Source organism: Seriola aureovittata, chromosome 8 (genome assembly GCF_021018895.1).
Source record: "Seriola aureovittata isolate HTS-2021-v1 ecotype China chromosome 8, ASM2101889v1, whole genome shotgun sequence".
Lineage (NCBI taxonomy): Eukaryota > Metazoa > Chordata > Actinopteri > Carangiformes > Carangidae > Seriola > Seriola aureovittata.
In genome coordinates, this window is record NC_079371.1 from 11,445,475 (window position 1) to 11,469,965 (window position 24,491).

Consider the following 24,491-nt stretch of genomic DNA (forward strand, 5'->3'; position numbering starts at 1 on the left):
GAAATGCTGCAGAGCCAGGTTTAGCAGTGCTAAGGCCTTTTTCATATTATATTGGGTCATAAGAAACAGTGGTAGTATAAAAATAATCGAGCATAAATACATATCATATACACACACTGCATTATGAACAAGGAATGGATATTTGTGATCTCATGCTACTATAAACAATTACTATAAAAGCTATTTTGTACAAATCCTCAGAGTCCTAGAACAGAGGTCTGTCTGCAGATTGATGTAACCAGTTCAATGGCTTGTTGTACAGATATCTGTAAAGAGCCACAGCAAGGCTAAAGCTCCAATAACAATGTCCAGGCTGAGGGCCAATCATCCCTTCTGAGACACAGCGGAAACAAATCCTCTTTCACACTAAAATTCTCCCCAGCTTTGCTCCTGATTGACTATTTTCTGCCATCTTCAAAAAGCAAGCACCAAGCACAGACACAAAAATACAGGAATATACCCACAAGTGCTATAAATGTGGTTGGTAGCTCTTAACTGTTTGCTCCTAATGAGAGACAATCAGAGACTTTACCCTCTGCATATTTTTCAGTAATTGCTTTTTGTTTTCCAATAAATAGCAGCAGTGAATCTGAATGAGGTGTATGTGTGTGTGTGTGCTTGTGTGTCCATTTTCATTCGTTTGTGTTTGTTTGTGTTTATGCCAGTGGATGTGCATTATAGTATAGCACCAAGTGTGTATACGCATGTGTATTTGTGTGTGTGTGTGTGTCCTCCAGAGGCATGTCACACTAGCAGGGTTAGCAGGAGTGACGTGTCCCCTGAGGAGCAGCACAGGGGTGCATATTGAAGATGGCATGCGGCACACAGCAGGAAGTGTGTGTAAAAGGTGCTGACAGCCAGTCGTCCCCATGTGCTCTCCAGCTTCTCTGGACCCACACCGGCCCTGATTATGGCAGAGGAACCTCAGTAATGTTCTCCTCATGACTTCTCATGTTTCTCCACGTGACTCCAATATTCTGGACTCTAATGGTCTGGCCTGAGTAATGTTTCACTTCATCGTGTTTTGACCTGTGGGTGAATTAAAAAACTCTGCCTCTAATTTGCTTTTGAACACATTCAAAGAAACATCCAGCTCTGGAAATTTAACTTACTATTTTAATTCAATTTTATACTTCACTGATCTGATGTTCTCAGATGAATGTGATGTTATTGATTTCTCACTTAATGATTCAAATGTTAATTCGATAAACCTGTGCTTTCTGGCAATGCTGTTCAGCTCAGCACTAAATTTCTCCTGGCTGTTTTGGCACCGGAGCTGTTAAATCCTCACAGGCACAGTGATGGTGTGTCTGCCTCTCAGATCCAGAGTTTCCATAGCTACTTCCCCGTATGCCCTTTTTATTTCAAGCTGAAAAAAGTTAATGTGACTTTTTTAGGCACAGATCAGGGCACAACAGCATCCAACTCACTGGCCTAGCCATTGGCCAGTGATCTGACAATTTATTCAGCTGGGGATACTCACAAATATGGGATGTCTTTGTGTTATTCAAGTGTGTTTAAGTAGTGTGTCATATGCAAGCATATATATTCGTCTGTAAGTGAAATTATGACATTGCAGTGTATGTGTGTGTCTGTATTATTGCTCTTCGGGGTATAAATGGACACAGCACTTCATCAAGTTTCTTTAGTTCTTCTTAATGTGCTCTAATACAATTTCACACTGTTGCGCTGACCTTATCTGTACTGCTTTGACCCACGAAATTCCACTACACTTTGTCCCTCCCAGCAGGGCGGCGTATGAATGTATTACCACGACACAGTACACTGTGATTTTAGAATAATTCACCATTCAATAACCCTAACCTTGCAACCTCTTTTTTTCCCTCTCTTCTCTTTCTTTCGTCTAGTGCTCGAAACGGCAAAATGCGAGTGCTCAGCTTCAAGATGGGATTGGTGAGCTTGTGCAACGCAGACGTCCAGGAGAAGTACAAATGTGAGTCTGATGCTTGCTCATGTGCCTAATGCATCTCCTCATCAACAAACAATGAGCCAAAACAAAACGGCAGTGATTTCCAGTATTACATAAAGACATCCACTTAGTCTAATGGAGGAAATGACTCTGCTGCCATAATGGAGAAAGCTTTCTTTACTTCTGCAGAGTACACCAGGGGCCTTAAAAGGATTGCTTGCCAAAGACACCATTCATGAACACTCTCGTTCTATCGCTCAGACTCTCATTTTTCTACACAAGTCAACTAGCAAAAAGTGAAGCCCCCTTTCCTTTTCTTCTTTTTCTGAATTATGCTGTCAAATTTTATTAGTGCACCGCCTCAGTCTGGGATATGTTTTTACTGATCTATTATAACCCCAGTTTACAAGTCATCCCGCTAATATCCTGTAAATATAAGGCTGACGATAGTTGGACCTGGAACAGCTTGTAGTTGAAACAGGAGCTTGGACAAACCATACCAGGATTATTCATGCTTGGCGCACCATCTGTGTCAGCTCTTAAAGACTGAAAGATACCAGATTAGTCTTCAGTTGAATTGTCCCTGAGGTGAGTCAGCCTGCTTTTTCTGGGTTCAGGTAGACATGTGGTGGCCTTAACAGTTTGTCATTTCTCTGAATGGTCCCATTTTTTGCCAGCTCCAGACGTCACTGGAATAATATTTGCAAATAAATCTGCAGCATGTGCATCAACCCGCTTTGAGATACAGATAGTGGGTGTTTATTCCATCATTGCCAGTCTTTGGCTGTAATTCAGGAAAGAAATATGCTTGTCATTACTTGTTATTACTCCTCCAAAAGTAGTTTAATTACTTTATAGTAATAGTGATTTTTGATACTATCAGAAAAACGCTGTTTTAAAAACATTTCCGGTCCTCCATAATTATCTGGCAAAATCAGTTTCTTAAAAAATTTCAAGCAAGAAATAGTCCATGTAGTTGCAGGGTATGACTTTATTTTATATTTGCTGTACTCGTTGTACATTAAGTTTTGATATTTCTAAGACCTGGTAAATTATCAAACAAACTAAACTCCAGACTGAAATCATGTTGAGAAAACTGTGTACCCTACACTGGATTCACACTCCTAGTTTCATTTCACATCATCTTTCAAAACTGGACAAACTCAATTATGTCGCTTTTGTGATGTTTTAGCCGCATGACCTGGATGGCAATGTCAGTCTTTCAGCTTGTACAGTCTATATACAGTCTACGGCATAGCCTCATAGCTCATGTTAGCATGGCTGTAGTCTCATGCCTGCAGGTTATTCACAAATGTACAAATTTTTAAGGGATTTCTAGCTAAAACTGTTCGTGCAGCCCTGAATAGTTAAAAAGGTAGTTTCATACTAACTAGTAATTACTGCAAACATATTAAAGCCTTCACAAACAAACTTAGCAATGTGTTCAGAAAGTTTGTGGCTTGTGCAGTCAAATCCAGCAATACATTATCTCATTGCAGCGTTTGCAACATTGCAAGCTGCATGTTTCAGATGTAATAGGGCTATATACTGTGTCTCCATAAAACACATCCACACCTCATCTCTATCAAACAGCTCAATGTGAACATTTAAAATGTCAAACACGCCTCAGCTGTGGTTATGAGGACTATATACAGGAGGCTGTTTAACATGCAGGTGTTAAAGCCAAGTGTTGTCCCTGTAGGGTTGAAGAAATACACAGAGAAAGGGGTACATGGGATGCTTACACTGGCATTGTGCTGCACCCTCACACGCCTGTCAGCATTCATCTCCTCAGTGACAGGCAGAGTCCTAGCAAGCCTGGTAAAGGCCTCATTGAGAACCTGACAAGACTCCACTTATGCAGCTCTTTCATCTCCGAGCATACCAGCCAGACCACTAATAGTGATTCTGTCTCTGTCTATATGTCACTGAAGTGAGTTTTATTCCACAAAACTGAGTATGGTAAGCTTGTTGCCTCGTTGTTAAAAAAATTAATGAAAACCAGATGTGTTGCGGCTGTATTGACAAACTAAAGCTAATATTTTTCAGTGCCATCTTTTAAATCTTGTTTGAATATTTGGAATGAAATTCATTATTTACATTTTGAAAGGCCCAGTGCATATAGCAGTAGCCTACATACAAATGCTCTAAATCAACATATATAGATGTGTAGGGAAAATGCAGATATGATGGTAATACAAATGCAAATAACCGTTTTTCATGCATACAAATATAGTACACTATCAACACTGTTACACTGTTGTATAATCAGATTAGTTACTGCATAATTGATGCATAACTGTATTTTTTGCAGACTTATTCCGTCAGGTGTCTGGTCCGGGAGGTTTGACAGACCAGCGTCACCTCAGCCTGCTGCTCCACGAAGCCATCCAGATCCCCCGCCAGCTGGGTGAAGTTGCTGCTTTCGGGGGCAGCAATGTGGAGCCGAGCGTCCGGAGTTGCTTCCGCATGGTATGGACACAGTCACATACATGCATATCACACCTAAATACATTCACAGATAGTCAACGATGCACAGTTTTGCTGTGCATATGGATACACACAGTATAGACAATGAAAACCTACTTATCAATGCTATAACAACAGACTGATGTATCTCAAACCTGCTAATCTGTTAATTAATCTGAAGGATAATAATGCCTGACCTTTATATAATCAGAACAGAATTTATCTGTGCCAAGACAGTTTTACAAATACGGAAACAGGCCAAAACTTAAAAAATGATCTGCTTAATCAAACATTTGCTTTTGGACGCTCCCCAGCACAAGCCAGGTACCAGGAAGCTGCCAGCTTTGAGAAGCCTGTTGTGTTTCCCTGACATAAGCAGAGTTCAACTTTCCTACAGAGAAAGAAGAAGTTAAATGCACCATCTCAGGAAATTGAGAAGTTATAATTATTCTACCTAAGGAAGCCCTAACTGCCTTACAAATATTACATCACATTAATATTGCATTGCATTGCTTTTAATGCACATAAAATACAGTCAGTGGTAGATAATTCATGAAGTTACTAAACATATATAGACTGTAGGTGAAATCCAAGAAGTTTAATTGGGAAGGTTGCATATATAATATGGAATATATTGGAATATTGATATGATGAAAGGAGGTCAGTGCAGTAGCACACAGGGCAACAGCTAATGAGAAGACATGTTCAAAGCATTAATTAATTTATCTTTCCCTCCTTTGCTTGTTCTAAACGTGTCTGAACTTGAATGTTTGCCGCAGGTTTGTGGGAACTTTACCACATGACATTCAATTTGAGGCGCCAGATAATTACAGAGTTGTTAGAGGCAGGGCACAGCTTTTTTGGAAGGTGGACTATACAAAGCCTTTTAATTCCTTCATTTTGAAGGCAGATCCTAATGATACACACTCTATTCTGGTCCATGCTTGCTGTATCAGCTATGGCTGATTAAAATCAGTTCCTTTCTCGATTTGCCCCATGTCAGGACAGTTAGTTGTAGATGAAATATCCATGTATTGTGAATTGAGGGGGTGGCCCATTCGCCCATTTGCCAGGTAGTTTGGAAATGATTGACATCAGTTTTTGGAGATGTGGCTAGGGCAGCTGCTGCCACCTCACAGAGATACTGACAGTTTGACTCTGCTGGCGGATGATAAGATGAAATTGACTTGAGACACAGAATATTCAGAGTAAGGTAGTTATACAGAGAAGTATGATATTGCTGAAGGTGTTATGGTATGTGCAGAGGTTATTAGGGGCAACAACTAGCAGAATAAATAGATAGATAAATAGATCCATACTTTGTGAGTAGTGTTGTACATTGATTCTTATTTCACAAACGTGCTGTTTAGTGGAAAGATGGTGCAGAAAGCAGCAGTTTTGATGGATAACTGAATGTTTATCACTCTATTTTTCCAATGATGTTTAAAGCGCCACATCTGCTCAGTGTGCTGTTTTGTGATGCAGGAGCATGCTCAGCATAGTCAGAGCCAGTTCCAGGTGTTCAGTATGCAAGGGGCTGCTATTTGACCTCCCACATGGAGCGATGCTGGCTACTCCTCTACCAGAGTGAAGCTCCTTCATCCCCGAGAGACTGTACACCTCTGTACACCATCACAGTCTGTATGATCCGTATGCACACACACACATTTATTATGCTACTCTGCTTGAGCGGTGGAGGAAGCCCCAGGGAAATCAACCTCTTAATGCATCTCTGATGCAGACTTAATGAGAATTTAGCACATCACGGATTTTCAGCGCTTGGCGAGTCATTCTTTTATTAGGTTGACTTCCTTTTCATCCCACTTTCTGGAATTCTCAACAAGGTGCCTCCGGGAGAGACGGACTGCATGCAGACACACAAACACACATACAGTATACACACGGACACACAGGTTTGTGTCTGCTGTGTTTTAGCTTTATAACTGTTTAAGTAGTTCCATAAAAGCAAAAGATATCCCACAGTGTAGTACATCTTCTTTCACCCTCTTTCCTTCTCTTATCTTCTGTATTCTCTTTGATTCCCTTTACAGTAACTCACTGCAGGACCACCTTTGGAAAGGAAGCGCACCTTCTCCTCTCATTACTTTATGTACCTGTCCTGCTGTTGGTCTATATTTGGGTTGTTTACAGTCTCCTGCACTCCCCACCCACCCACCTTCCCATTCCAGGCCCCAGGGAAACCTGCCATTGAGGTGTCTCACTTCTTGGAGTGGATGAGCCTCGAGCCCCAGTCGATGGTTTGGCTGCCTGTCCTCCACCGTGTGGCTGCCGCAGAGTCGACCAAACACCAAGCCAAATGCTACGTCTGCAAACAGTGTCCCATCAAGGGCTTCAGGTGGGTATGCCTAAACAGACACGCATGCAGATTTTATGCACAAAGACATATAAAGCAATGTTATATGACATTAAAGGATTCTTCAGAAATCCCAGTTGGGAAATTAGGCTTTTGCAACATCAAACAAAATTAAGAGATTAGTACACAGAATAGGAAGACTATTGTTAAGGACTAATACTGTATATATACATACACAACCAACAACAGAAAAAAAACACTAAAATAAGAAAATGAAAATATAAGAAAATTGGAGTTAAAAAGTTAAAATTGTTCAGAAGTAGTATAGTAGTGTATTATGGTTTTTTTTTTTTTTTTAAATTTGATTAAAAAAAACTTTTTTTTTCATAATTACAGTTTGGTAAATACAAGAATAAGTGTAGTACTTCTGGGAATATTTCAAAAGTGAAAAACAGAAGCAAATAAATCAATTTTAATAGTGGCAGCTGGTGTTTTCTGTTTTCATTATATGTAAGAATCAGTGCTCATCAAAAACAGGTTTGTTGGAGAAGTTGAAACTAAGAAAACATGTGGCTGTAATAGAGTACAGCCCTGTCTGGACCAGAGGTGACAGCATGCATGTAGGCAAGCATATAAATTGAATACAAACACACCCTACCTCTCTGTCTGTGGGTCTCTGATATCTCGGATATGTCTGTTCTCTTGCAAACATCAGTTCAGCCTCTCTGTTATATTGATCTTGACAGGTATCGCAGTCTGAAGCAGTTCAATGTGGACATCTGCCAGACATGTTTTCTAACCGGCCGTACTACTAAGGGAAAGAAGCTGCACTACCCCATCATGGAGTACTACACCCCAGTAAGACAAACATTATATAGTGCTTTAGCTGAATACAAATTTAAGGCTCCAGGGACAAATAAAACTCAGCTGTTCTCAAAAATATACTATTATCTCCTGATTCCTGCTGCCAGGCGTAGATTAGTCACGACTGCAGTGTAATCTCTATCATCTCTAAGTATATACTGTTACGTATGCTTACACTGCTTCATCCAAATCTATATAGTATGCAGAGATTGAGTACCACTCAGCAGTAACGTCCTTTTTGGCTACATAGTGCACACATAAAGTGCTATTTGGAGCACACATTGCGCACTAAACCCCAATAAAACCCGAGCCTTAAGCGACTGCACGCACAGTCTCTGAAGTCGAGTTCATTCCAGAGGAGTAGCTGTGGCACTATAGCCGGAGTGCTGAAATGTACTGAGATGGTGCCAGATTTAATCTCTAATCAATTCTGAACTGTAAATATATGGCAAAAGGCCAGCTGTACAATGATTTTTCTTTTAACTGGACGATATTTTACATTAGCTAGATACAGGTTTTCACAATGGCTAGGCAGGCGGCCACAGATTTCTACTGTGAAAGAGAAGGAAGGCGCTAGAGAGCATGAGAGAGAGGAGAGAGGAACGATTTGAAACAGCGTAGAAAGGTAGCAGAAACTGAGTGAGAAAACAGATGGAGAAATAAGTTAGTGAAGTAAAAGTAAGACAAACCAGCCTTGAGACAGAGTGGAGAAATTTCAGATGAGAAAGCAACATTTTCAAAATAAATTGCAGTGTTGTAATTTGTCTCTCACCCATCCACTCCCGCCACCTCCGCCACCATCACACCCGTTCCTAAACCCGCCCCACGCCAACCTCCTCCACTCCTAAATCATTCTCCAGACAACCTCGGGAGAGAAGATGAGGGACTTTGCCAAGACTCTGAAGAATAAGTTCAGGTCGAAGCAGTACTTCACCAAGCATCCTCAGAGGGGTTACCTGCCTGTGCAGTCTGTGCTGGAAGCTGAGAGCTCGGAGACGTGAGTCCCACACGTAAACACTCAAACACAGTCATCTCTCTGTCTCCGCTTTGCTGTCGTCTGTCTCTCACTTTCTCTCACTTACACACATACAAAACCCTGCTGTTGTCGGCTAATTATCATGCTCTGACAATTTAGGGCGCTTTTACTCGCTGAGATGGGTTAAAGGGACAGCTCTGTGTTCAGAATTAACATAATGTTATTCCTGTGATCTCAGTTGGGGTCAGATGCTCTGTTCACATGAGCGAGTCTCAGCTAAAGGGAAAAACAAGAGCGATGAGACTAAAATCCATGAGATCATCAAGTAGCATCGCTCAGGGCGATGATAGTAGCTACTAAGGTTTAGCATGATTATGGGTCCATGTTTTGTCTGATTGTGTCACTAAGGTCACCTTTTATAACCTCAAAAAAACATTACACGAGTCTGTGAGTTAATCTTTTCATGTACTGACACGGCAGAGATGATACTCTGGCGCTGGAAGAAGCAATATGAAAATACTCCTTCACAAGTAAAAGGCCCGGCATTCAAAATTTATTATCAAAATGTACCAAGAATCAAAATTAAAAGCACTTGCAATACAGAGTGACCATTCTCATATTGTAATACTAATATATTTTTGGACTGTTATTCCTTATGCATTAATGCATTAACAGCATGTAGCTGGTGGAAGTAGAGCTGATTTATTTTTGCACCGTTCTGTGGTATTTGTCACTGACAGGCGTCCCCAACCTACAGGTCAAAACCTGTTATGTTGTGTTTATTTTTGACTTAATCTGACTCTTTATGTATTGTTTTTTTTTTTTGTTTGTTTGTTTGTTTGTGAGAATTATTGGATATTTTATTAAATTAAACAACCTGAGAAGGGAACATCACTTTTGGTTGAACATCTGTGATAAAGGTGTATTCAAAATGAATTTGTGTTTATTCACCCCAAATAGCACCGAAAGTATCGGTGTTATCAAGTTAGAAATGGATGTACTGACTGTGTCTGTTTGAGTGAGCCTGTATGTTTGTGTTGCCAGAAACTCTGTAATTTCTCTCCAGCTTCTCCCCCTTTTCCTCTCATCTCTGTATGTTCATATCGCAGATTGATAAAGCCCTGGGATACGTGTTGACTTTTCGCTCAAACTGAAACTTTTTCAACTCACACAGACGTATCTTCAAATCTTTCCGTTTGGAATCACACTGCTTCTGAAATTAGCTTCTTCACTGTGAAGGGTCACAGGCCAAAAATGTTGGGAACCAGGGATTTAATCAGTGAAATTACATCAGATATTTATGACCAACATATGTTTTATGTGTAAAATCTGCAAAATAACTAACTTCAGTCATATGAGATAAATGAAGTAAGAAATACAATATTCGTCTGAAATATTGTAGAGGTCTAAATTGGCATAAAATGGAAATACTAAAGTAAAGTACATCGCTTTCTTGAATCTACATTCCTTACTTTCCTTTGCTGTGAAATACATTGAATCTGAGTTTTTTTTTCTCCATCCTAACAAAAGAGTTTTTCACATTGGCAATAAGACCTCTTCCTCTGGATAATAAAAATATTTTCTACAGCCACGCATTCACATTTGCAGTTTGAGTGTTAAAAATGCCTTTGCTGAAGTATTGACATTGTTCTCTTTTGTTCCCAGGCCTTGCTCCTCACCCAAGCTACCCCATGCAGACACACACAGCCGGATTGAGCATTATGCCAGCAGGTACGTGGCTCACTGCACTGTGCTATATATCAAATAATTACAACAAATTCTTTCCCTCTTTCACTTTCCTCTTTCCAAATCAACCCCCCCCCCCCCTTATTTATGCTCACTCCACCCCTGCTTCCAATTCTTCTCCTTCCCCTACTTTGTCTGCTCCCTCACCCCTTAGTCTCCACCACACACTGATTGAAGTATTGATTTGGCTGCGTGGTGCACTGTACTCCAAACAGGGTAGAGACTGTACTGCCCAGCAGTTTCCCTCACTCTTATTCTCCACCCAAACACATGCTGGCACACACAAGCAGAGCAGTTTGTGGTTTTTGTGTGTGTGTGTGTGTGTGTGTGTGTGTGTGTGTGTGTGTGTGTGTGTGTGTGTGTGTGTGTGTGTGTCTGGGGAGGTCAGCAGGGTTCAACATGCCTAGCGGCTTGTCACTTGTTAGGGCAGTGAGCCCATTGGTCACCTGGGAGCTGTCGGTGTGGATTAGTGTCTGTCTGACAGGTTATAAACAGGGCGCAGCACTGGACTCCCACACTCCTGGCGGCCCTGCCCACAGAGCTGCAGAGTGTGCATGGTACTATGTGTGTGCGTGCGTGCTGGTAAGTGTGCCATTGTGTATTACTTCCCTAAGGCTTTTACACACAACTGCTTTACATCCTGCCAAAACAGAGGGAACACACACCAACAAGAGAGCAGGCACAATTGTCCTCTTTACCCCTCTTATCGCTCCTTTTTTTTTTTTTTTTTTGCCTTTCCTCTGTTTTTCTGTTTGCCTTTTCTCTTTTAATTCTTATCTCTGATCCCTCTCTTCTATTGTCTCCCACCCACACATTTATTTTTCCGTCTTTCTCTGTCTCTCTCTCTCTCTTCTAGCCCTTTATTCTCCTCCCTTCTTTGATATCTGTTTTTTTTACATCTTCTTACATTTTATCATTTGTTGCCAATTGCAGTACAATTAGCTCTTGAGTCGCTCAGAAAAATCTTAACCAGCATAATACACTGATCCAAAAGCCCTCATTCAAATCAACCAGAAGAACAGAAGTGGAAAGGTGGTCACGGAACAACGTTATAATTCGGTAAAAATGAGACACATTCACTGAGAAATTTTGTTTACCTTGAATGAGAATGTCAGAAAAAGGTTGTTTTTTTTTTTTTGTTTTTTTTTTTAAATGTCCACTGTATCTACTTCACTCATAGCAAGCCTCTCATCTCTTTGCATGCCAGGAAGCTCTGTTTTTTCTGCATAAGAAGAAATTAGTAAGGGCCTTTATTTGAGAAAATAACCTATAATCACTGGGCTATGCTTTCAGTGTCCCAGAATGATAACACTCCATATCTATCTTTTGGAAGCACCATATAGAGATAACAAATGCTTGATAACATAGCATTGTCGTATTCTTATTATGGTATTTCTCTATGAATTCTGAACACATTTATAAGCAGTTTTATAAGGTTATAATGCTGGTAATATTTTTTGATACGAACAGTTAGTTTAAGCTTTTATTAACTGTTTACAAACATGTAAAATCATTCACAAGCAGACTTAAAGGATATTTTATATTTTTCCTTAATGCCAACAAATTCCATTAAAATCCAACAATGTGTTAGTTCTTCTCTCAGATACTTTGTGACTTCTCAAGCCCATTCTTTCTTAATGAACTTGTACATCTTAAAAAAACAAAAAACAGGTGAGGAATATTTATTTTTATTTTTAAAAATCTGGGTACTGTAATTTTTAGCACACTTTACTCAAACAGGAGTAATGTGTGTATTTTCAGTGGCGGATTAGTTCACATTTGCTGCTCCAGTGAGTATTTATGGTAGAAAGAAACAAATGACTACAGCTCTCTTATACTGTGTTATCAAACATTCATTAACTGTGTTTGCAGCTGGTGGATCGATCCCTGATTCCTCATGTCAGTTGGTCCTTGAGCAAGACAATAAACCCCAACGGCTACTGATGGCTAGGCCAGTGTCTTGCATGATAGTTTGCCATTGTCTGTGACTATGAATGGGTGAATGAAAAGCAAAAAGATAAAAGGCTGAGCGAACATGATTGCTGTATAAATGTGCCTTTATCCAAAATGCATTTAACATGTATATTGTACCGTGTTTTTGTTATTTAGTCCCACTTTCATGTGTCGTTGATTGCGTTGGCTCAGTGACTATAAAGAAATCATACAGGCTTAAAATGAATGAGAATCAGCAGCACATTTAGACACAAGAAAAAAAAATAGAACAGTGTGAGCACATTCCTTATTTTCCAGCATGATCTGAGCACCATCATAATACGAGTAGACAGTCCTTATTATGGCAATGGTGACTATTTTATCTGCAGAATGGACTTAAATCATTTCTTTTTTTCTTTCTTTCTTTCTTTCTTTCTTTCTTTCTTTCTTTCTTTCTTTCTTTCTTCCTTTCTTTCATTCGTTCTTTCTTTCTTTCTTCCTTCTGCTGTCAGTTAATAAAGGATATAAAAAGAGAAGTAGCATTTCTCATTTGAATTCACTCCCCGCATTAATCATAACTCACTGCTCACTTTGAACACTAATGGAAAGTCAAGCCGATATCAAAACACTGAATGTCATCGCTGGCAGGTCAGTGTCTGAAATTCTTTTTCCTGGGATGACATATTAGATAGGTGTTTGTGTGGGAGTCTCTCTGAGTGTGTTTGTGTGTGCACGTTTGTGTCAAAGTGCCCTTCAGCCAATGAGGGGTATGCGTGTTTATCCGTAGCAATAAAATAGTCTCCACTCATCTTAAAAGGAGATAAAGTATTTGATGTTTGGGGTTAGGAAAGCCCGATTTGTAGGCATGTCAAACACAGAGACAGCATCTGTCCCTTCCTCCATCTCTCTCTCTCTCTCTCTCTCTCTCTCTCTCTCTCTGTATCCCTCGCCCCTCCCTCAATATTGATGCATGAGTAGAGTTCATTCCTTTCATCATCAGCACTGCTTCAACATCTTTGAGAGGATGGATGAGAAGAAGATAATAAAAAACCTCTCAGAGCTCTGTTAGGATTTCTCCTCTCTCTCCCGTTTCTCATTTCCTCTCACATCCATTTACATTCATCCAAGAAGATAAACACACATATATGCACAAGACACCCACACACGACTATTTCCTATTACTGTCTGCCATTTCCTCTCTCATTTGTACCTGACTGCGGCTCTAGGTTTGTGGAGTGCTTTCTGATGAGTAGTGTCGCAGATTGAATTACGAGCGGTCAGGTTCACAGGCCGGGGCTCTTGTAACAGGACATGGATGAATCCTGAATTTCTCAGTGTTATGGTCTCATTGGACACTGAAGAGAAATAGGATGTAATGTGAATGTCCCTGACAGCCCTCTACATCACTCACCCCTCCTCCTCCCCCTATCCCTCACTATTTCAGCTGACGACACTTCGCAAAAAATGATGCGACATGGAGTGTGTCTGTATGTTTTGTGTGTACCGGGAATGCTGCTGTGAAGATTTAAGACTGCTTTCATGTGGCACACGCATGTGTTTCTATATATGTATGTATGTATGTATGTATGTATGTATGTATGTGGGCAGCCACAAGGCTCGTAGCACATTAGCATCAGTGGGTTGATTCTCTGCACTAGTTAATTACCTTATTTGAAGGAGAAACTCACTGTTTGATCATCTAATACTGTTACATATCATTAACATGATATTCAGTGGACTGCTTGTGATGAATTAACTTCACTCAGCCTCCATCTCCTTAAGATCATGTCTTCCCTCATAACCTTTTAACAGGTGCCAGAGAGGGTGGCCTTGTTGCATTCAGGTGGATGCTGTATGTAGGTGGAGGAGGCGAAGGTGATAGTGATGCAGAGGGACGTCAAGAAAAAGAGCCGTTTTAAAACAAGCTTCATGACTGCATTGTGGGCTATTGAGGCTACTGTTGCTAATGATGCTTCTGTAATAAATTAGTTCGGAATGGTGATCTGGGCAGTAATGAACACAAACAAACACACAACTAATGATCATTTTGAATGTGTTAGGGAAGGCGGGCAGTCCCCAGACGGGTTTGTAGTTTAATAGATTATTTCCAGGAAACACCCAAAAAATTGCAGCTGCACACCAAAATGAGCCAAGTGCAAATAACTGGGTAATCTGCCCACTCTAATGCAGAACAGCAGTTGCAAGTACTTGATTTTGTACCAGCCAAAATATATGTTGTTGTTGTTGTTGTTGGGTTCAGCAGTACCGTAATTTGGCACTAAAAAGACATATTGAAAGTTATCCACCTGATATGTCTACCTCAGATGTTGAAACCTCATGCGAACCTTATTCTGCATATAATGCCAATACCGATATTAGGGAGTAAAAAAATTCTGATATCAATATATTGGCTGACATATATTTATATAAACACTTGTGAAAAAGATATGTAATGAAAGCATGATATTTTACAGTTTAACAATAAACTTTATTGTCCAAAATGACATCAGTGCACAGAAACTGTAAACCCCACTGGGAATTAATTAAATGATTAAAAAAATATAATAATAAAAAAAAAAATATATATATATAACTTGAATGAAAACAAAGAATCAAATATACATAAAATGCTGCCTATATAACTTGACTTGATCTGAGGATTTCCACTGCATTATTGCTTCTTGTTAAAAGTATTCATATCAGCGCATATCGGAGAATATATGCGCTGATACCGATATATCTGTGATAGGCCAATATTGGCCGATAAAATCGTCCGACTGAAAAATCGTCCGACTGAAAAATCAGGCTCTACTTTTGACAGAAGGAATGATAACAGTGACCAAAAACTCTAAAACTTTAATGTACATATGGACATGGGAGTATTATATTAAGATAGACTTTAAAATATTTACCTAACTTTTATTATGTAGCATACTATATGCTACATTTATACATGAGTCCAGTTTTTGTTGTTTTTTCTTATTTTCTTATTCTTACACAGCAGTGCGATTGTTCTAGCTGTGATTTTTTTTTCTTATTTTTGCCATCAAACACAAGACACTAGAAGCACCCTGTATTTTTTAACACGCTTAAAAAGTTTTCCCCGTACCACAGCACATTTGAGTTGGTGTTACAGTGAAACAGCTTACAGAGCAGCATGTACAGTGCAACTGTCCTCTGACAGTCAGCAAGACATAATGCAGAACTAGAGGCGCTGTCCTTGGTCCTGAAAAGCCACACACTCACACTCACACCATAGTTTCTGTCCGTGGTGCTGGACAGCAACGAATTTTTAAAAGGCTTTTTTTTTTTTTTTTTTTTTTTTTTTTTTTTTTTTTATTGCCTGCATGCTGGTAGACAGTGTACAGTATTTTATCAGGATTTTATCCTCCCTCCTTGCGGACATTTTTATAGTTCATGCTCTATGGCAATTGGAATTTCTGCCACTCTGCAGTCTTGTCAGTCAGATGTTTCTGGACAGATTGCTGCTCAGCTGCTGTCCACAATACTAAAAGTCCAGAGGTCTTATCCATACTACTTAAAGGCTAAACTGTTCTGATTGTTTTTCCAGTGTGTGATAATATAATAGTTACTTTTTTCTTTGATTTGCTCTGACTCATTCTCTCTGCTGTATTTCTCTTTTGTGTGTCTGATTGTATACATGTGTGTTTGTTTGTCACATACTTGCCTTGGTGCGTGTGTGTGTGTTTATTTTATACAGACTGGCAGAAATGGAGAGCCAGAATTGTTCATTCTTCACGGATAGTCTGTCTCCTGATGAAAGTCTGTGAGTATTCTGCCGCCCCCACACTACGAACCCCCTCATTACAACCGCAGCCTTTCATGGAGATTATATATGTGTGTTTTGTGTGCACCCTTTCCTCTGTGTGCTCAGGCTTGTTCATGGATGTTAGGGTAAGATTGGGTAATCACATAAATAATCAGCCACATAAGGAAAATGACCCACAGTGAGCAGCGTGCACACAGCCCCCCTTCATCATGCACATGCCTGCTGTGATTAAAGTCTGTGGCTTTGGGTAGATACACAAAGCCCCCGCTAAGGAGAGAAAGGTGTGTGTGTGTGTGTGTGTGTGTGTGTGTGTGTGTGTGTGTGTGTGTGTGTGTGTGTGTGTGTGTGTGTGTGTGTGTGTGTGTGTGTGTGTGTGTGTGTGTGTGTGTGTGTATGTGTGTGTGTATTCATAGAAGCTGGGTGAGTGGCAGGTGACGAGGTTACAGCAGTGGGAGAAATAGGCATGTTTGATGTGAATGAGGCAGCCAGTGAGGTGAGTCCTCAAAGTAACAGGTAGAGGGAGTGGTCCAGGGTTGTATGAGATCATGAATTTGTGTATGTCTGTGTCTTATTTTGTTGACATCTGTGTGGGTTGTCAACCGTTTCCTCCTTCTCAGAGATGGTTTTCCTTTTTTATCACATTTTAGAGTCAAGGTAGCATCAGCATGCCCGGCATGTCTGTGCAAAGTGTTATCAGGTCTTTTAGGGCTCCAGGTGTGAGTGTTTATTGTGAAGTGTGCTCATTATTCCTTTACAGGCGTGTTTTATGTGTCTGTTCTGAGAGAAAGCTGTGATTGACACCACATTAAAAGCTAGTTTTAGGCTAAGACAAAACTAGTGCAATGCTTTTTACTACTGACATCTGTGCTTGTCAAGTCTGCTCCGGATGTCTTTGTTTCCATGTGCATGTATCTGTATATATCTATCTATCTATGTGTTGCTTGGGTGGAGCTTTACCACAAAAATGTGTGCATGTCAGTGCACCTACATATAGTATTTGCATCTGTGTTTGCATGTAATTCTCCGCCTTAGAAAGAGTTTGTATGCATGACGCTTCACTTCTACCTGTTATGTGTAGCGGTGTTGTTTTCTTCTCTTGTGCCCTTGTGTGTTGTTGTTCTTATTCCTGTGAACCAGCCGTCTGTCTGTCGTTGCCTCTCTGTTTTTCCTGCTGCATGGCTCCGTACTTGCTGCTGTGCTATCTGTGCCTCCAGCTGGTGTTTGGCTGGCATCAAACTGTCTTCTGTTCTGAACCGCACGGCCTGTGTGAGCAGCCTTCATGCACCACCTGCATGCATTGTTCTGAGTTCACTGTTGCTCCTTATTGCCAGCTAATGAAAATGAAAAAAATTGAACCCTTAGATACATAGTTCAGCTGAACCTTCAGTGTAATGATAGATATATGCTATGCACATAATTTAAGTAAAAGTAACTGTTTGAATTCCATACTGCATTATTTAAAGTGTGTTGTAAATATTTATTTTTATAATCAAATGATCAAACTAGAGTCTATTTCTCTACTAAGGTAGCTAAGGTATTTATGGCAATATTGCATCATGCAACGATGAAAAATGCAACATTTTCAGCCATGAAGTATATTAATCTGATTGTAATAGCAGATACATTTTTATAATATCATCATCATCATCAAAAAATGTTTTATATGTGTATATATATATATATATATATATATATGTATGTATAATTATATGTATAGGTATAATTTTCTAAAAGGTAAACGAGGTAAATTAATAGATCTGGCCATCTCTTATACATAACCAGTCAATTTAAACTAGGCCTATAAATATTTCTGTGACGTATAATATGACATTACAATACAAAGCCTTTAACTTGCTTTTAACTTTGGCTCGATGAAGTCGTTTGCTTCATAGCCCAAGGCATTATTACAACATATAAAAATTGACAAGCAGCTGTCTTTCCAATAAAGTAATTGCCAAACATTTATAGATGCATTTATTGTTTTACAGCCATAGGGCTGCTATCATAGATCTGCACATTAAGTATTTTTTTCCATTATCAATAAAGTGTTCAATGTTTTGAGAATTAAATTGTTTTGTAGCTTAAGATCCACCCTCCATTTTTAATAAATGTGAGTGGGTTTTTAATGGTGTGGTGAGCCACGTTTATTGAAGAACATTTAATTTTTGGACTGTGAACCTGGCACAGTGCAATGCCTTTGTCACGGTGTCCTGTCCGACCATGCCTTGTCTTGTTTCACTGTCTCGTCCTGTAATACCTTTCTTCGTCCCACTTGCCTTGCCTTGTTCTGGCCCGTCTGCTCTCCCATGCCGCTCTGCTTTGTGCTGCTGGTGGCTGTGTGCTGGTGGCTCAGTGTGTTGTCTCCTGTGTGGGGGACTCAGGGATGAAGATCAGTACCTCCTGCGTCACTCCAGCCCAGCCCTGGACCATGACTCACCGTGCGGACAGCACATGCTGCTGGCTCACCTGGAGCACCAGGACAAGGAGCAGCTCCAACGCACCCTGGCCCGTCTGGAGAATGAGAACAGGTCTGTAGTCAGGAAAAAAAAAAATGCATTGAGTCTGGAGCTCATTTCCTTACCTTATTTGTTTGGATGGTGGATTCCTTACTGTATGTTTGTTTTTACACACAATAAATCGTTCTGAACTACAACTCCACAACACTGTAAAACGTGCAGTTCTTTTAAGCATTGAGGACTGTGTTGGAGTTGATTTCATCATATGATTTCCTCATAAATTTAAAGGAGGTTCAAATGAAGGTTTGGGAAAAGGCTTGTAGCAGTGGTGATTTTCATCTCGAAAGCTTACCAGCAGCATAGTTTGTCTGTAGGAATTACACCCTTTTTGGTATGTCTGCTGCCATTTGCAGAACTCCTGAAGAGAGTAAACACTTTCACACTCTAAATCCTTTTTAACAGCCTTGAGAAAACACAACAAACTTTTCTGTGTGCACACCTGACAATAAAGCCTGTTAAATCATGAGGGCAAAATGGGAACACTTGTATGCTTTGCATCGGTTTGAGAGTTTATAGATGTCCTGCAGAAGGGAGAGAAAGAGTCCATTATGGAGGAACAGCTGTGATAGAAGTGTATCTCTGAAACACATTGGTTTAGATGTGAGTACGTGAATTTGAATTTATTTTGTCGTCGTAGCTAAGAGGCTCAGATATTTTCCATAAATGAAGCAAATTCATTTTCCCTTTTCACTTAATTGGTTACTAGAGGCAGTCTTTATGCGAATGATTCATATAAATAATTTGTCTTCAGTTCGGTTGTGACCTCTCTAGACACACAGTCACATACACACACACACTTGTGCCCTCTGGGTGTCTGAAACCTTGACCCAGTTCAGTTTTTCTACAAAGAATGCCTACTGTTAGGAGACTGCATTGTGCCTTGTTGTCCTTATTTATGACTACAGCAGCCGCTGTAGCATTGTTTATGATCTCCTGTTGCTTTCATGTGCCTCATACCTGAACAATAAATCAATTCCAGAAATCACACACCTTTAATCCTAATCTTCTTCTTGCGGTCCTTGAGACTTGGGGCCTCTTTAACAGGTTAAAATATATATATTTAACACTATTTTATCAGCCTGATACTTCATGACTTTACTTTACGCATCACTTTGTGTTTGGTCTCAGATATTCTGCTTTAAAACAGGGTTAAATAGAATGGATGGTTCTTTCTCCTTCTGCTTTATGCCCGTGATGATGCTTTCTTATTGGAGTTTGTTCATAAGAGGTCTAACAGGGAATCTGACCTCTCTGGGTCTTATTGACTGATAACATAATGTCACCTTGTAGGATAACATATCGTATACTTCTCTGTAAGTGAATTTTAACAAACAAAAGAAATAGACATTTGTTTATGTAAACTCATTTAATTCATAAAATATCTGTATTTTGTCACTGTCACCCAGTTTGTGTCTGGATATTAATAAAAAAAAAATTAAAAAAGAAGGTAATTCAACAGTTATTATTAATTTTACACATATGACATTGGAGTCTGTGGAAACACAAACAATGAGGACATAAATCCAATATCAAGAAAACAGAATTTTACAGCTAATTTGGCACTTAAATAGACCAGCATGTTCTGCACCATGGTTTTCTAGCACTCATATAGATTACAGCACCTGTAGTAATGCGTCACAGCACAGCGTGCAATCAGTAAATGGTTTAAGTGTCACACGTAAGAGATGGGAGGAAGTGATTTAGAGCAGCTTATATTCAAAATGAAGATAATTGCGCTCCATGTGGTAAAATGTGAACATTAGCCCCTTACTGCATTTTTTTTATGTGTTGGTGTTTAGGCGAGGCAAATTTGTTCAAATCATGTAACTCGACATGTCAGATTATTATACATTGGTGCATTTCTGTTTGTGTCAGGGAGAAGCTGGACAAATATCTCTAGTTGTGTGTTTATATTTTGCATGCTTTGCCAGCTTGTGGGCCTGACTGTTTTCCCTCCATCTGTCCTCCACTGTGGGTCCTCAGGGTGCTGCAGGGCGAGTACAGGCGGCTCAAGTGGAAGCACGAAGAAGCAGCGTCAGTTCCCATGCTGACTGAGGCTGGAGAGGGTGGCCCGGGTTCACCCACAGCAGGAGGGCAGCAGGATGAGGAGCTCCTGGCTGAGGCACGGGTCCTCCGCCAACACAAGACACGCCTGGAGACCCGTATGCAGATCCTGGAGGACCACAACAAACAGCTGGAGTCCCAGCTGTGCAGGCTCAGGGAGCTACTGCTACAGGTACACTTCTGTGAGAGGCATGATGATGATGATGATGATGATGATGATGATGGGTTGTTATGGAGAGAGTTGTGCTGCAATGTAAATACATCTCTAAAGTACATTTTTCAGGTATTTGCACTTTTCTTGAGTATTTCTGCTTCTAATCTCAGAGGGAAATATTATGTAGTATATGTATAATATATTATATTTATTTGACAGCTGTTAGTTTGTAGTTTCACATTTCGCATACAAAACCTGTGATCATCCTCTAAATTATGATGATTTGGGAAATACTTTATTTGTTATTCTCTTATAATTTCTCAATAATTTCCTGAAAGTTTCCTGGAAATAACTTTATAATTTGGTACCAATTACAATGAAATTAGAGACGAAAGTCTGAAACTCAACTCAGCTAGTTGTGTTCAGTTTATTATTGAGGTTCAGTTTTTTATTCCAGAGGTATTACCTGGAGAGAACTGCTTCATTTAAACCAGAGTAAATATTCATTCATTATTAATTTATCATTAGAAACTTAACTCCTCATATACGGTAGGTTAATTATAACAAATGTAATATTTTCTCATGTTTAGCTGACCTGCAGTGAAGAGTCTCAAGGTTATGCCATCTTAGCATTTGGAAATAACTGGATGTGTACCCACTGACCGCGCGGTATTTTCCTTATAATCGTTATTTCCATGAGATTTCCTAGGAAATTAATTGGAAATGATTAGGACCTATAAATTAAAGTGTTACAAATAATTTTGCTTTAGATTGATTAACTCAAGAAAATAAAAAATAGCTCCACCTTAACCAGCTACAAACATAATATGCTGCTTATATAAATACATCTATAATGGTGAACAAATATTTGTAATGATATAACACTCGAGGAGTGAACTGAGTATTTTGCCCGTAATAGTGCTTTTTCTTGTGTTTTTAATTTTGTATTTTCGTTTTTTTCGTTATCGTTTTATATCAGGGTTTTTTGATATTCAGTCTTTATTGATCGACAATCAATGAACAAAAGAAGAAATTTGCTTTGCTCAGAAACAAGAAAAATCAGAAGAAAATCCCCTTCCATCCCCCAGACCCTGCCATGCATGAGATATAGAGTAAAGATTTTAGAATAATAAGTCTTCAAAAAAACAACAGTCAAAGAAAAGTTGCCATTCACAGTGATGGGTCAAAGGAGTAGCTTAAAAGCAGGCAGAGGGAAGTCTTTCCCATGAACCAACAGCGGTAGAAGTGGCAGCTTTATCGGAGCAGCTGATAGTTCCTAAAACGTAGCATCCAGAAGACTGTTGAGTCGCTGTTTTAACGTCAAAAGTCTGTGAAGATATTCGGCACTCAGCCTCTTGGCTGCTCACATACCTGTCAGCCATATCTTACATGCCTTTACTGGAAGTAGAAACTCTGAATTAAGGAGCTGAAGGGCTGAATCCACTGGAACATTTGCTATTTGTCAAAGTGGAGAGGGAGCGTAGAGTTTCCTGCCAGTTTGCTGCCAGTTTCTTGTACTTTTGGGCAGTCCCATATCGTGAGTTCTGAAGATGCCTTGTGTTCCAGGTCAGCAGATGAAAAATAAGGGTGGGGAGATAAACCCATGAGACAGGTCCTATGACAAAACTTAAAATGAATGATTTGATGATTGGCGCAGGGAGGGGGTCATGTGAGGCCTTGGCATTGGTCCAAACTGTGTCCCGATTTACGTTAAATTACGTTACGTTACGTTTTTGAGACATATCTTTCTCACAGTCTTTCATTCCTGGAATTGATACTCTACAGTTTGATATGAATTAACTGTACATTAAAGACAAGTATAAGTATTTTTTAAGTAGAGCATCTGAGTACTGAGTCCATTAACAGTTCTGTTCTGTTCTGTTGATGGGCTCTGGTTAACTGTATCAGCAGTATTTCTAACATGTGACTGTAGCTGCAGTTTGAATAAAGGGCACAGAGGCACAGGTTCAATGTTTTTAAACTTTGTATACTTCACAGTGTATACATCAGGTAGCACAGTACACATGTATTCTTACATTCTCTAACGTACAAAAAGACATACAAGGTACATGGGAAAAAAATGGCAAAAAGGCAACTTCTCTGAATATGTCAAATTTGAACTTTGAAGATATAAGTTAAGATAGAAATACCAGCAGTGGGAGGACAAAAGGAAATACAGTATTGAAGGAGATAAGAAGGAGGATAAGCCTCAAGACACTGTGGAGTGTAATATAAAAGGATTTACCACAGACTAAAGGAAAGGTGTGAGAAAACGATGGATAGAAGAGTGGGAGCTGACACACAGTTACTGGGTTACTATAATAAGAAAGTGTAAATTGTTAGCAGTAGGTGCACAGAACAAAGAAAAAGCAAAGGGAATGAGTGACACCAGGAGAGAGACATTGAGAAGGGAACAGGCTGCTTCTTCTTTAAGTTTAAGACTTGGAAATTCAGAATGAGGGGAAAGGAGTGTGTAGCAGTGGAGGGGTGGTTGTAGAGAAAGAGAAGGTATATACATGGGCAAACAAAAAATGCTATTCAAATTCATATAATCATTTTCTCTCTGGACCAATATCACAGTTTCATTTCCTCCAAAAATAAAATCTGTGGAATCTGCCTTTGTAGTCTGTGGAGGTGTGTGTATGAATACCTCCCAATCTCAGCAGACATCTCAGTTTCACTTCAGCTACTGAACTTACTCACCTCTTGAGTATTACTAGAGTGTTGCTAAAAACAATACAAAAGATGGTGGTAGCATCTAATATCGTCAAGGGTTACATTATGCATCTTTGATTGTGATTTGAGATCTCCCCCTCACCTCTGTTAATGTGTTTTCACCAGTGCCGCTGAGCAATTCAGTCTTTTTTATCTCTATCAAAGCACAAATCACAGTAACCTGACAGTTTTGTGTAACAGCTGTTGGACAAAATTTCCATTTTTTAAATTTTTTTTATTTTTAATAATTCTGCAGAGAGATGCCAATTGAGGACTGCTGGCAGAGTGCCATTAACATCACATCCATAACTATGTGAAAGGCTAAATGCCTCTGAGGTCTGAAACATGATGGATATAAGCAGTAATTTGGATTGAATGATAATCAGTCTTTCCTGAAAAAAAAAAAAACAGCCCAAAGATGATTCGGAGGCCAACGGATCAGAACCGTCAACACTGTCTTCTCCTGTGTCTGGAGGCGGTCACCATGGGGAGCCAGCCAGCAGAGAGACCACTGACACGGAAGCAGCAGGTCAGCAACAGACTGCAGACAGTGACGAATGCATGCACGTTGAATGTGAAACCATGCACCCTCCCCTGCCCTCCCATCCTTATTCATTCATAGAGGTGTAACATTTTGTCCGTGTGTGTGTGTGTGTGTCAGGAGATGATATGGAGCACGAGCAGGACACGGTGCTGCAGCTGCAGGAGGTCATTGAGCAGCTGAGAAACGTCTTTCCTTCAGAACCGGGTGAGTTTTTCTCAGCTGAGTGGATCTTTGACGCTGTAGAACCTCTCGCTTCAGAGATAGACTCTCTGCTCCTCCATCACCCGCGGGAGAGTGAGAGATGAAGAGGAGAGCAAATATGAACTGCTGCGGGTCGATTGTCAGAGGGATGGGCGGGGAGATTAAATGGCAGAGAGGAGGAGTAAGATTAAGAGAGACAGAGACAGTAGCACAGAGAGAAAGAGAGCGTCAGTGTTTCACACACTTTGCAAACTGTCCTGTAGCATTTCAAACGCA

The 24,491-nt window shown here is 39.9% G+C and overlaps 1 protein-coding gene across 3 annotated transcripts in view; it reads left to right on the forward strand.

The window, feature by feature from the left end:
• The window catches only part of drp2 (dystrophin related protein 2), a 148,739-nt gene that overhangs the window by 120,617 nt on the left and 3,631 nt on the right, over positions 1 to 24,491 (forward strand). For 2 of the 3 annotated variants that reach the window (XM_056382163.1, XM_056382162.1), the window contains exons 13-23: positions 1,869 to 1,954; positions 4,245 to 4,402; positions 6,589 to 6,755; positions 7,460 to 7,571; positions 8,438 to 8,574; positions 10,219 to 10,284; positions 15,953 to 16,018; positions 18,403 to 18,549; positions 20,521 to 20,773; positions 23,882 to 23,999; positions 24,132 to 24,218. In XM_056382163.1, the coding sequence (XP_056238138.1) occupies positions 1,869 to 1,954; positions 4,245 to 4,402; positions 6,589 to 6,755; positions 7,460 to 7,571; positions 8,438 to 8,574; positions 10,219 to 10,284; positions 15,953 to 16,018; positions 18,403 to 18,549; positions 20,521 to 20,773; positions 23,882 to 23,999; positions 24,132 to 24,218 (1,397 nt within the window). The remainder of the gene's footprint in view (positions 1 to 1,868; positions 1,955 to 4,244; positions 4,403 to 6,588; positions 6,756 to 7,459; positions 7,572 to 8,437; positions 8,575 to 10,218; positions 10,285 to 15,952; positions 16,019 to 18,402; positions 18,550 to 20,520; positions 20,774 to 23,881; positions 24,000 to 24,131; positions 24,219 to 24,491) is intronic. The other variant, XM_056382164.1, reaches the window with a different exon arrangement.